General features: G+C 37.2%; 1 protein-coding gene across 1 annotated transcript; it reads right to left on the bottom strand.

The window, feature by feature from the left end:
• Positions 1-13,365: 13,365 nt before the first annotated feature.
• Positions 13,366-14,301, bottom strand: LOC110301745 (olfactory receptor 8G50-like). The gene has a single exon (XM_021172374.2). The coding sequence runs from the start codon at positions 14,299-14,301 to the stop codon at positions 13,366-13,368; it is 936 nt and encodes a 311-aa protein (XP_021028033.1).
• Between the last annotated feature and the right edge of the window lie 824 nt (positions 14,302-15,125).

Below are 15,125 nucleotides of genomic sequence, written 5' to 3'. Positions count from 1 at the left end.
TTATTTTCTTTACTAAAATTCTTGTTAGAGGGCTGAGAAACAGTTCAGCTTGCTATTTATGGCCACCACAAGTTTTGAAATAACTACTATCTATTGCTGTTTATTTTTAAAGTCTCCAAGGGCAGTACTTGTTTTAGCCAATGAAACATATGAAGGACAACATCTATATGGGATATAGAGAACCATCTGCTTATCATAGCATGCAACCCACTAATCAGTTTGTTGAATTATCAAAGCCTTCTCATAAGTGAGTCTGTATATAGAAAATTTTTCCTTTTATGTTGTCTTATGGAAGAGAATAAATACATTTGGCCAGCATTAATTAGCCTTTTTAATGAAATATATTTCTAAGGATTTCAGACATTGTGATATACAAAAGAATAATTTTATTATGAAGTAACCTATGCAAAATATTACTAGTTTTTTTTCTAAAACTCTAGAAATATATTAAAGGACATAGAGTTATATCTTGTGTGTTAACACAGCTCCTACTTCAGAAAAGAACTAGAGAGGATGAGACACACTCTGTTCAACAGGAATGAATTCAGTGTACACAAGACTCTAAAGCAAACAAAGTAAGAAAAAGAATTCTTATGTTCAAATATTTCTAATATTGGATGGTATGCCTCCAGCACATAACCGACTATGGCAGATTCAGAAGTACATTATCTTACTATTATATCAATATATAATATAAATTTAGATCTAGAAAGCAAAACTGGTAAAATTGTTTTCTGAATAATAACATATTTGTCAGAAATATTAAACACCCTCATATTTTAAAAACACTATCTATCCTGAAAAGAAAAGAGTAAATTAGGGACAGAGAATAAGACTTCCAAGAATAAATTCCCATTGTTTCCCTTACCCAATTAAATTCCCATTGCTTCCCATGAAACTGCAATCATAAAACTGAGATTATGCTTCTGAAAGGTAACTCTTCATATCAGGCCATCAGTAGCTCTAATTGGCCTCCAAAAAATACAAAAATTCTTCAAGTTCCTTATGATGTCCTATTGATGGTAGTAACATCTGCAGCATCTTTCCTCTATGCTCTTAAAGCACCTCCAAAGAAGTCAAGTTCTTATTATCTAGAGCTACTTCTAGGTCATTCATGTTGATTGTGTTGTTTCTGATTCCGGTATATTTCAGAGCTTTGAATTCATTAAGGATAATTACCACTCAGGGTCCACTAGATGACTTTGGTTAAACTCAGTTGAAAACAAATCAAAGCAAAATGGTATAAGCAAGGAAAGGTGACTTGCAGGCAGTACAGAAGGGTAGGTTTAATAGGTGTTTAAAGGGGGAAAATGAATTAAGGATAAAAGTCATCAGGATGTATTGCATATATATAAAAAATTAATAAAGAATGAATTTAATAAAAATATTAACTTCATAATATTTAATGTGAAAGTTAAAATAATAAACTATGAAATCTTAATATACATTTCAAGAATTCCTACTCAGACTTAGGTGAATCAAATGCCATGTCTGTTACTATCTTTATAAGATCCTTTACAATGATTTCCATAGTATCTCAACCACATTAAATGCCAACCAATAGTGAATAAGTGTTTCTCTTTCTTTATATCTTCAATGGCATGTATTCTCATTTCATTTTAATGAAAATATTCTTATTAAGTCTTTGAAAATTTTGTAAATGCAAACAATATATTTTGATGATATTCAATTCGTACTCCCCTTAAATCTTCCAGGATATAACCTCTATCCCCATCATTATGGCTATTTATAAAGTTTTCTTTAACCCATCAAGCTAAATTTGTGCTGTACATATATAGGGATGAGAGTGGAGACATCGTTTGGAGCATGATAGACCTACTACAGGCAACAACTCATAAGCAAATTAGTTCTCCTTTTCTTTCCTAGAATACAGATTGGGCATGTGCCTAGGAATGATGTAGCTGAGTCACATGGTGGGTCAATACCATGCTTTGTAAAGACCCTCCACACTTATGTATATAGTAGTTGAAACAATCGGCCATCCAAGCACCAGTATACAAAAAAATCTTATTTCCGTCCATCTTAGTTAGCTTTTGTTGTCAATTGTTCTCCTAAATCTTGTGCATTTTTGACTGGGGAAACATGAAATCTCTCAGTAATTTTTAATCACAATTTTCCAGATGGCTTTGGATGTTGAACACTAATTTTCTCTCTTGATATTTCTTGGTTCAGTTCTATACACTATTTTAAATTGTTTATTTGCCTTCAGGCTGATTTTTATTTTAGTTCTTTATATAATCTACATTATAATCCTCTTTCATAAGTACAGTCCAAAAAGATCTCTTTCCCATTCTGTTGACAGGAGCTTAACGCAATTACAGTTTCCTATGATGTGCAGTGATGTACAGAAGCTTTCTAATCTCATGGGATCCTATCTGTCAATTATTGTTTCTATTTTTTATACTACTAATTCAGAAATCTTTTCTTGTGCCTATATGTTGAAATGTTGGTCACTATTTTTTCCATTAGTACTTTCAAAGTATATAGCTTCATCCATTTAGAGTAATGTTTTATATTGGGAGATAGAGATGGATATAGCTTCATTCTTCCTTATGTTCGTTCATATACAGTTTTTTCAGGACAATTAATTGAAAATGCTGTCTTTTTAAAAATTTGTATTTTTTATATTTTTGTCAAAATTCAAGTGGATTTTCTGCTGTGGAATTATATCTGGATCCTATAATTGTTTTACATGTCTGGTTTTTGGTTGTTTTTTTTTTCCAAGTAGCACACTCTGTATATACATTGCTATGGCTTTTTAATATAACTTGAAATTTCTGCTGTGACACTTAAACCCCAGTAATATTTTCATTAAAATTATTTGGCCTACTCTTGACCATTTGGGATTACATATAAATTTTAAGACTTTTTTTCCTATGTATGCCAAGAATCACCTCAAACTTTTTACTTGGGTTTCACTGTATTTATAGAAGTTGTTTTCATAATATTACAAGATTATATACTCAGATGATTCTTTGTCCTACTTCAAATACTTGTTAAACCATGCTTACTGATGGTATTCAAATAAAAAATTTAATCAACTTGGATGCTTATTCGCTGATTAACTGATAGTGGAAATGTGGTATAAGTATATACAATGGCATTTTACTTCTCTCAACAGACAAACTGAAATTTTGGATAAATGAATGAAAGTTTAAAATAAATTATATAGAGCATGGTCACCCAGGTTCAGAAAGATAAGTATAATATGCTTTTTCTCTTATGTGCATGTCAGCTTCAAATAATAACCAGGAAAAGCTGAATAAATAAATAAACTAGGAAAAGGCCATTTGGTAAGAGATGGCTTAAACAATGAAAAACATTACAACATAGGTGATATGAAAACAGAGAGGTGACTTGGGATTGAAATTGTTGAGTAGTAAGATGGAAGAGGTAGCTAGGGAGGGTTAGTCAAAACTAAGGATTATGAAAAGCAAATAGGTTTTATATTGATTATATTCTGTTTATGTGTAATAAATAATAAACAAGCAAATACCACTCAAAAAGCAACTTCTGGAAGAAAGAACGTGTTTCCATTGGTTGACTTGTGGTTCCAGATTAACAAGAGTCCATCATCTCAGAAAGCAGGGCAGCAACAAAAGCATCATTAGAATGTCAAGAATCCAAATGCTCACATCTTTAATTACAAACATGAAGCACAGAGAAAGTGAACTGTAACTGGAGCAAGGGTATAACCTCTATAAGCCAACTAATTTTCATGTAACTACTTCTTCCAGCAAGAATCTTCTTCCTAAGGGCTCCAAACTCTGTACAAATGGTGGCAGGGAATGAGGACCAAGTGTTCAGATACAAGTACTTATGGGCAATATTTTTCATTCAAAACACCATAGAAATTCACTATTTTAAAAACCAATTTGTGTGTGTGTGTGTGTGTGTGTGTGTGTGTGTGTGTGTGTGTGTGTGTGTGTGTGTGTTGAAAAAGGGAGAACTAGAAGAGAGACTTCTTGCTTGTCTGGATAGTGATGCACCTGAAATCAGTAGTTACTTAAGAAAAAACTAGGGGCCATTTGCCATGGCACTCCGGTGGAGTCAGCTTGACAGATGAAAGTCTGGAAGCTTTCTCATGAGGAAAAGAGTTTCAAGGAAGCTCTCCTCCTGGAGTCTGGCGAAAACCAGCTCTCCAGTTGGGTCAGTTTGACAAGCAAAAGCTTGGAAGCTGCCCACGAGGAAAAGAGTTCCACAGAAATTCCCTCCTGGAGTTTGTTGTTTCCCCTAACCCATAAAATCAATTTTCCACTCCCGCGTTAGTCTAGTGTATGGATCCACGTGCTCTCTATTTAGTATTACTGTATTGTAAGTGCCTTTTAAGATTGTACTCTGAATTAGCTAAAGCCTCTCCCAGTGTTCCAAGATCCCAGATAGCAGCAAGGAGCTTAACCTATTCAGTAACTAATTAAGCACTACAATAAATCAGAGCCATTAACTCAGTTTTTTGCAATATACTATCCTGATAAATGGGGATTCTCCAGACAAGATAAAATTTAACAAGGCCTAGAGAATTTCAGGGTCAGTGACACTACATTATTCTTGAAGCCTGTCAAGAGTTAATAACCCCCTGGTGCTATTAACCCTAAAGTGTGAAACTCTTGCATCTGTGCTAATCTCTAGTGTAAACATTTATCTGGTTCCTTTTGAAGTCACTCCTCTTGCACCTGGAAAACTTCAATGTGTCTTACTCTGATACTCTGTATTATAAAAAGTCTGAGGCTCGACCAGAATATTACATTCAGATTCTGCACAACCTCTCTTGTGTATGTCTGTTTGTCACTTCATCCGACTCTTTGTCCATCTGCTCGAGAGACTCGTTTTATACAGACACAGGGGCCCAGAGGTTCTGCGGCAGCCACTTTGGGCTGGAACATGGCAGACAGTCCCATGGTCTCCAGAAGATTTTTCACCCCACAGAAGCCCTACCACACCCAGGATCTTAGGATCATAGGTGAGTGGAACACAACATCTCTTCAAACAGAACTTGGAGTGCCTGGGTCCAGGTGGAGCATGGACACAGGAGCCCCGCCTGACCTGTGGCTCAAGTTCCCTCTGGTCAGCCCTGGTCTTCCTTGGTTTCCAACACAGCGAATCACCCCCGTGGTCCTCAGAGGAGGTATCACTTCCAGGAGCTCTAATATGCACAGGATCCCAGGATCTTGGTCACACCAGGATCTCAGGGTCTCAGAGGAAGCTTGACTGCCAAGAACTCTGACACACCCAGAATCTCAGCATCACAGGATCCCAGAATCACAGGATCACAAGGCAAGCTGGACTCTCAAAAGTTCTGACTCAACTGGGATTAGAGGAAGAACAGGCTCCACTCAGAAATATCGAGGGCAGGTTATTATTGAGATAATCAGATGGTGGGAAGCAAGCTAAAGAACAGAAGCAACAGAAACCAGGTTTACTTGGTGTCATCAGAACCAAATTCTCCCACCATAGCAACTCCTGGATACACCATTAGACTAGAAAACCAAGATATAGCTTTAAAGCCACTTCTCATGATGATGATGGAGGACTATGAGAAGGACATAAATAACTCCCTTAAAGAATTACAGTAGAACATATCCAAACAGTTGAAAGAATTGAACAAAACCATCCAGGATCTAAAAATGGAAATAGAAACAATAAAGAAATCAGAAACGGAGACAACTGTGAAATTTTAGAAAACCTAAGAAAGAAGTCAGAAGCCATAGATGCAAGCATAACAAACAGAATACAAGAGATAGAAGAGAGAATTTCAGGTGCAGAAGATACCATAGAAAACATTGACACAACAATCAAAGAAAATGTGAAATGCAAAAAGATACTAACCCAAAACATCTAGAAAATCCAGCACACAGAGAAGAACAAACCTAAGAATCATACTGTGAGTGGAGTGTTGACCTACATCCAGGTGACAAATTAAAGAACATATTGCTGTCCATGAAAAGTACATTTTTCAGATGGGATCATAAGCAGGCTGTAGTACCTTTTTCATGGTTTTAGTGGTAGGTGACTGTGGTGTCCTATACTGCTGGAACTTGCCCAAACTGGGCACAATAAAGAAATTGTCCTCACTGGATTTGTGTCCATCTGACACAAACTAGAGTAATCTGAGAGGGGGAAACTGTAATTGAGAAAATACCTTCAAAAAATTAGGCTGTAGGTACGTCTATAAGTCATTTTCTTAGTAAGTGACTTTGTGCAAAGGCCCAGTCCATTGTGCATGGTGATTTCCATAGGCTGATGTTTCTGGATACTGTAAGAAATTCTTACACAAATCAAAATGGCAATGATCAAAATCTCAAATGACAGGACATGTTGTTGAGGATGTGGAGAAATTTGTAATAGCCAGAAACTGGAAACAAACCAGATATCTCTCAATAGAAAAAATGAATAAAGAAAACATGGTTCTAATACAAAATATACTATTCAGCTATTTTTAAAAAAGACATCATGAATTTTGCAGGCCAATGGATGGAACTAGAAAATATCATCTTATTTGAAGTAATTTTGACCTCAAAGTACATGGGTGGTATATACTAACATATATTGGATATTAGATACAAAGTACTGGATACTCATGCTACCCTCCACAGACCAAAAAAGCTAAACAAGAAGGAAGGCTCTAGAGAGGAAACTTGAATCTCAGAATTGGGAATAAAATAGTCATAGGAGACACATGAAGGGAGAAAACTGCTTGGGATGGAAATGGGGGTTATAGTATCAGATGTGGGGGGAAAGACAGGATAGAGTTCCAGAGGACCAGGAGAATGAATGAAAATGTGCAAATATCAGGGGTGAGGGTTGCAGGTGGGTGGAAGGGGATTCTAGGATATGCTAGAGACCTGAAAAGGGGTAGATTCCTAGGACTCAATGGAGTTGACTTTGGATGAGAAACAAAAAAGTGGGCATATGAAACCAGAAGTAGCAACTCCTATAGCAAGGCAGTATTATATTTCTTCTTGAGAATTCTCTCAAGCCAACCCTGGAAGGATAAGTACACCCAAGGAAACACAGGAAATGGGAAATTCTGTACTAGCAAAATCAAGAAAGCACACACACAAACAGAGAGAGAGAGAGATAGAGATAGACAGAGAGAGAGACAGAGACAGAGAGAGACAGAGAGACAGAGAGAGAGAGAGGGAGGGAGAGACAGAGAGACAGAGAGAGAGAGAGAGAGGGAGGGAGAGAGAGAGAGAGAGACTAATATCATCAACATTAAAATGACAGGAATTAATAATCACTGTCAATTAATATGTGTCAACATCAGTGGACTCAGTTCTCTATTAAAAAGATACAGACTAATAGAATGGATGAGAAAACAGGATATTTTATTCTACTATTAATAATGAACATATGTCAGCAACAAAGATAGACATTACCTCAGAGTAAAGGGTTGGAAAAGGTTTTCTATACAAATGGACCCATGAAGTAAGCTGGAACCATTCCTGTATCTAATAAAATAGACTATGAACTAAAATTTGAGTATGAAATATCCTTCCACATCAATAAGACAAAACAATAGTCTAAAGAATGAGAAAAGATCATCACCAAACGTACATTTGACCAAGGATTGATATCCAAAATATATAGAGAACTCAAGAAATTGCATATCAAGAAATGAAGTAACCCAATTGAAAAAAAAAAAAAAAAAAAAAAAAAGGAAAAGGGCTATACATGGACTTCTCAATAGAGGAATCTTGAATGACCAGGAAACACTTGAAATGTTCAGCACCCTTAGACATCATGGAAATGCAAATCAAAATGACTTGAGATTCCATCTCACACTCTCAGACCAGCTAAGATAAAGAACTCAAGGGATACCACATGTTGGTGAGGATATGGATCTAGGAGAACATTCATATATTGCTGAGGGTGGGATGTATAAACTTGTACAACTACTTTGGAAATAGTTTTGGCAATCTTCATCAAACTGGAAATGTTTCTACTCCAGGCCCCACTTTACCACAGAAGCACTTGCTGATGCATGTTCCCAGCAGCTTTATTTGTAATAGCTAGAAACTGGAAACCACCAATCTGTCCCTCAACTGAATAATGGATAAAGAAAATGAGTTATATTTACGTAATAGAATACTCTTCAGTAATTTAAAATAAATACATCATGGAATTTGCTGGCAAATGGGAGGAACCTTAGAATATCATCCTTTGCAAGATTCAGAAAGACATATATAATATACACAATTTTGGGGAGTTGATTTGTGATTACATGGGAACTCATGTGTCTGATGCAGGTCCCTGATAACATTTCTGACTGATTAACAAACAGCCATTGGCCATTGGATGAGCAGGGGTATAAAGGCATGACTTTTAGGATCCCCAGCAAGAAATGCAGAGACAAGAAGAGGGATTCTGTCTTTAGGAGGGCATGGGAGAGCGACCATGAGGGAAAAGCCTACCAACATGTAAGTATCTGGGAAATTGGCCTTAGGGGCTGCTTCCCCAACTGGGTCAGAGGTAGCAGAGATGAAACATAGATTTAGTAAATATTAACTCAGGAATATCGGGGTAAGTGTGTTAGCTATAAGATGGTTTGGAAGTGCCCAGTCGTTGAGCTAGTTAATGGTATTAATACAAAGATTGCATGTGCATGTCTTTTTTCATAAATCCAAAGATCTTGGGCTAGAGTATAGCCAGGTGAGTATCCACCACCCAGGAGCATAGAGTGGAATTTTAATTTTCCCTTCTGCTACAACGTTCGTTTATGAGTGAAACTAGACATAAAGTGCAGCGTACTTATGGTACAATCCACTGTCCAAAAGAAACTGGGTAATGATGGCACATGTGAATCTCACCAAGAAAGGAAAACAAAGTTATTAAAGGATGTCCATGGAGATAGAGAGCTTAGTGTGAGAGGGGATGAGGAGGGGAAAGGCTATGGTGATCAGTTGTGAGGCCAGGGGGAAAAGTAGAGGGGCTGGTAGTCAGAATTATAATTGCTGGAGGGCATCTCTCTAGCTGAAGACCTGGGATGGAGGAGGATACAGAAACTCTATGTGGATAACTCTAGATGAGATTCCTATCAGTAGGGGATATAGAGACTGAAGTGGTCACCTCTTTAGTCAGGCAGGATTTCCACTGGATGGAGGGGGATTTCAACCCATTAAATATTCAACTCCAAATTTCTCCGGCCTATTAGATGCCCAGGAATAAAGATGGAGCAGAGACTGTAGGGATAGCCAACCAATGACTATCCAAACTTGAGATGCTCCCATTAGAGAGAGCTAACACATGACACTATTAATGATACTTTGCCATGCTTGTCAACAAGAACCTTGCAAAACTGTCTCCTGAGAAGCTTTGTCTAGCAGCTGACCAAAACAGATGCAGAGACCCAAAGCCAAACAACAGCCAGAGCTAGTGCAGTTTGTGGAAAAACGGGGAAGAGAAATTGTTGCAACCGGTCAGCGGCTCACATGTCTGGGTTCTAGTCTGGAAAGGCATCTTGGAATCTGGAAGAGAAGAGGGGGCTAGACAGACGAGAGAAAGAAGGAAGCTAAGACAAAATTCTGATCAAAGCTCAATTTTAATGTCAGCAAACGTGCTTTATAAGGAAGAGGGGAGGCCCATTCTCAGCCATGCAAAGTTCCTTTGAAGTATATAGATCAGCCTTCTAGTGGGAACTCTCCAAGATCAGAGTTCAGTGCTAACTCCTGAAAATTTCAGAGGAAAATTGGTTTGGCCTCAGGCAGATTTGGCCTCAGGCAGGTAGTAGCACATCAAAGGAGAGAGATGAGAAGCAGCACAGCAGGTGGCTCTGCTTGGGATGGTCACAGCCAGCCTTGCTAGGCTGGAAGGAGGTAAAGAGAAATGAGCAAGCCAAAGGGGTCAAGGACACCACAGCACCACAGGGTGACTAACAGAGTTAGCTAACCTGGGACCATGGAGACTCATAGAGATTGAACCACCAACTAAAGAGCAAGCAGGGCTGGACCTAGTTCCTGTACATATTTGGAGCAAAGGTGGATCATGGTTCCTATAGTGGAGTGGGAACTGTCTTGGACACTGTTGATTGCCTTCTCTTCCCTGGACTACACGATTGGGCCTCAGCATTTTAGGATGTGCCTGGTCCTGCTGGGACTAGAGTGTAGCATCCAAATGTTGAGGGTTAGCCCTTCTCTGAGAAAAATGTGAGGGGTAATAGGGGAGACATCTGTAAAGGCTTTACTGGGATGAGAGGTGGAGGTGGAGCTATGACAGGAATGTAAAGTAAATAAAATAAAATTATTATCAATAGCACAGTATTTTAATGTAAAAAATTAAGAGACATAAAACTCTATAGGAAGAACAACAGTATTAATGAACCAGACACCCCAGAGCTCCCAGGGACTGGACCACCAACAAAAAAAAGTACATATGGACCTGTTCATGACTCCAGCTGCATATGTATCAGAGGATGGACTTGTCTAGCACCAGTGGGTAAAGAGGCCCTTTATTCCCCCAGTGTAAGAGAATGCCAGAAAGGAGAGTTGGGAGTGGGTGGGTAGGTGGGTGGGTGGGAGAGCATCACTATAGAAGCAGAGGAAGGAGGGATGGGATAGGTGGTTTCTAGGTGTGACTGGGAAAGCGGTTAACATTTGAAATATAAATAAAGAAAATATCTAATAAAAAAGGGAAAAGTATAAAATAATAGCCAAATATGAGAAATGATTGAGTAATAATATCCCATGGAATTAGAAACCTTCTTTATAGCAAATGAAACTGTAATTATAGGAAGCAGCAGTTGAGAAAATGCAAAAATGTCTTTTCAAGATGTATATTCTGAGAGAATTATGATCTAGATTAAACAAAGAACTAAAATAAAAATCAAAATACAAACAAGTAAATTAAAATGATCTATAGAACAGAAGCAAGAGATCTCAAAAAAAAGTTAACATGGGGAAGAAATATTTAAGATACAGTTCAATATCCAAAACCAACAGGAAAATGCCAATAAAAATTACTTTGAGATTTCATGTTACTCCAGTTACAATCATAAAGTTTAGTAGAACAATTGATAGCAAAGCTGACAAGGAAACATGAAAGAGGAATATGTTTAACACCTGTGATGAAAGTGCAGATTATTTCAACCGCTAGGTAAACTAGTGGAGGGTCCTCTAGAAGTATGGAATTGACCTACGATGTTACCCAGCTATATATACCCCTAGATATATGTTCAATCTGTATTATTGTAGAGAGAGCTAGTTTGCTTTTGAGGAGTTGTGTCTGGTTATTCTATCATGTTCCCGTGTATATGTCTACATCAATACATATATAGAGAGCACATATTTTACTCAATGGTCAATGGGATTGTTTTCAAAAGAAGAATAAAGTTTGGGAGAGGTGATGGGGATAGATGCTAGATACTGGAGTACTTCAGAGGAGTAGGGGTTGAATATGATCAAAATATATTGTATGCATCTAAAATTTTTCAAAGAATTAATAAAAATGTTCATTAAACTTAAATGACAATAAATGCTGTTTAGGATATAACGAAAGAGATTTATTCATTGCTGGTTGGAATGTAAAGTGGTTCAGTGAAAATCAATCTGACAGCTCCTGTAATGGTAGAAATAGACATGACATTTGATTCACCTAATCCTGGGTAGGAATTCTTGACATATATACTGGATTTTTAATGTTTTATAATTTAAGTTTTATGTTATATATTATGAAATTAAGATACTTTATTAAATGTGTTCTTTAGTGATTTCATACATGAATGCAGTGCATCTTGATTACTCTTATCCCAACTCCTTTTCCCCTCACTTTCTTCCTCCAAACACGTTGCCCCCATCATCCTGTACTGTGTACAAGACCTCTTTCTGTGAAGATGCCATTTTGTTTTATTTTGTAACCAAGAGATGTTAAACAGGGTCATCTAGATGATCCTGACTGAGAATTATACTTGATAAAAATTTTCAAAGCTTTGAAGCTTTGAGGAATCTGAAGCAACACAACCATCACCTATTACCTGGAAATAGCACTAAAGAATAAGGACCCCCCTTCCTTTTTGGAGATAACTTAAGAGGATACAAGAATGATTCTACAAATGCTGCTACATGAAGTAATGCATCATCAAGTCCTGATTTAGTTTTGGAGACTATGTAGATCTACCATGGTAGCCTGATATGCACAATTACCTTCAGAAGCATAAAATTTATGATTAGAGTTGCAAAGAGAAGCAATGGGATTTAATTAGGTAACAGAAATAATGGCCATTAATTTATTTTGCAAGTTCTGTCTCTAATTCAGTCTTTCTTTTGGAAAAATTGTCTTTTTAAAAAATATGAGGATGTTTAACAATTCTGGCTAATATGGAATTAATCAGAAAACAATATTTTATGAGTTTTGCTTTCTAGGTATGAATAAATAATTCATGTACATACAATAAAAACAATGTACTTCTGAATCTCCTATGGTCAGTTCCATGCTGGACACATACCTACAGATATTAGAAAACATAGACCCATGTAAGAAATTTTGTTCTTACTTCCACTCTGCTTTAGAGAATTGTGCATATGTGTGCATTCTTGTTTAGTGATGTGTGTCTCATCCAAATATGGTTTGTTTGTTCATGTTTTGTTTTGTTTTGTTAGTAACCTTATTATATCACTCAATATCCTTTAATACATCCAACACAATTAACAAAAATTAGGTATGTTTTTCTAGCTAGACTACTTTGTCTGGCTTCAGTGTGAGAATATGTCACTAGAGTAACAGAGAGTTCATATGCCAGGGCAGGAGGATGTCCAGGCATGGCCTCCACCATCTTAGAGGAGAAGGGGAGGGGATTTTTCAAGGGAGGAATTGTGGGAGAGTGTATGACCTGGAGGGGGTGGGGCAATGATCAGGACATAAAATGAACAAAAAGAAAAGAACAAAAAGAAAAATATTTTGCATATTTTACTTTTTAATAAAATTATTATTTTTGGATATTGCAATGTCAGAAATCTTTAGAAATATATTTAATTATAAAGGCTAATTACATAGAATATTGAGATGAACAAGGAATTGGGCCATATATATTTACTTTTCACTGTAGGATAAATACATCTTGCATAGAAGGAGCATAGTTCACATACATAAAACTGAATTATTCATTAGAAGGCTTTTGAGAGTTTGAGAAATTGAACGGTGTGATGCATGCTATGATAAGCAGATGGTTCTCTGAATCTCAGACAGATGCTGTCCTTTACATGTCCCATGGGCTAAAACTTGCCCTGCCCTTGTTGACTTTAAAAATAAGTGGTGATAGCACTTATTTCTCATCATATCACCATACTTAGCTATCTGGACTCTTTGCTAACCCTCTAAACAAGAATTTTAATAAAGAAAAATCAGTCTCGTTCACAAGAAAAACTTTCTTTCAAGGAACTTATCTAGAGCAACTTTGACATCCTTATTTCTCAGGCTGTAGATCAAAGGATTCAGCATGGGCACAACAATGGTATAAAATACAGAGGACACTTTCCCTTGGTCCATGCTGCTGACTGATGATGGCTGCAGGTACATGAATGCAAGAGAACCAAAGAAGATAGAAACTGCTGATATGTGTGAGCTGCAGGTGCTGAAGGCTTTGGACCTGCCTTCAGTGGATTTAATCCGGAGGATGCTGGCAATGATGAAGATGTATGAGCTTAGAATTGTCAGAGTTGGAATAAAGATATTGAAAACACTGAAACATAAAACTACTACTTCATTAATAAAAGTATCAGAACAAGAGAGTTCCAGTAGTGGATAAAGATCACAGAAATAATGATTTATTACATCAGCCTCACAAAAATGCACTTTTAGCATGCAGACTGTGTGAGTGGTGGTACCAATCAGAGCCATAATATATACTCCAACAATCATCCAGGAACAGACTTGAAAGGACATTACAGCATTATAAAGCAAGGGGTTACAGATGGCAACATAGCGGTCATATGCCATTACAGCTAACATGTGACACTCTGCAATAGCAAAAGTAAGAAAAGTGTAGAGCTGAGTCATGCATTCAGGGTAGGAGATGATGTTCTTCACTGCCACAAAGTTCACCAGCATTTTGGGAGTGATGACAGTAGAATGGCAAAGATCAATGAAGGACAGACTGCTGAGAAAAAAGTACATGGGTGTATGCAGTTGAGAACTGAATAGTATCAGAGTGATCATGCCCAGATTCCCAGCCACTGTGACTACATAAATTGCTAGAAAGAGGAGGAAAAGGGGCAGCTGCAGCTCCGGTTTGTTTGTTAACCCAGCGAGGATGAACTCAGTCACTCCCGAATCATTTCTTTTTAACATTTTCTTCTCTGAATTCTATGTAGAAAGAGACAAAAATGAAATAACTAATTTTTTTATCCACATAATGAAGTGTGAAAAAGAACTCAAGCTTCATTTCAGTAGACATCTTTAATTTTTCTGACAGATAATCTTAAATTTTAGACATCTAAGGCCTTAGATGGATTAACCCAGGCAGTTGTAGTTAAAGATAAGTTATATTTGTCACTGACTATGATTTTCCTTAGCAATTTATATTTGTTTGAGAATATTCTATTTACTTTAAAATTTTTTAATTTTATTAGGTTTATTTATTTATTTTTACACTTCAGATTTTATCCCATTCTAAGTCCACCATCAGACTGTTCCCCACTCCATGCCTCCTCCCCACCACACTTTCTCCACCCAACCAGACATCTAAACTCACTAGGGCCTCCAATATCTTGAGGGTTAGGTACATCTCTGACTGAACACAGACCCAGCAGTTCTTGCTCTATTGGTGTTCGGGGCTTCATATCAGCTGGCATATTCTGCCTAGTTGGTGGTCCAGGGTCTGATTACACCAAACTTCTCAACAGAGACACTAAAAGCCAGAAGAGGCTGGTCAGAGGTCATGCAGACTCTAAGAGAACACAGATTCCAGCCCAGGGTAGTATATCCAGCAAAACTCTCAATCAACATAGATGGAGAAACCAAAATATTCCAGGACAAAACCAAATTCAAACAGTATCTATACACCAATTCTTCCCTACAGAGGATTCTAGAGGGAAAACTCCAACACAAAGAGAGTACTCACACCAAAGAAAAGACAAGATATTAATCATCTCATAACAAAGTCAAAAGGAGAG

Source organism: Mus caroli, unplaced genomic scaffold, assembly GCF_978045245.1.
Source record: "Mus caroli unplaced genomic scaffold, Mus_caroli_1 scaffold_11, whole genome shotgun sequence".
NCBI classification, from domain to species: domain Eukaryota; kingdom Metazoa; phylum Chordata; class Mammalia; order Rodentia; family Muridae; genus Mus; species Mus caroli.
The sequence above is the reverse complement of the archived record's forward strand: the minus strand, read 5'-3'. Positions and strand labels throughout refer to the sequence as shown.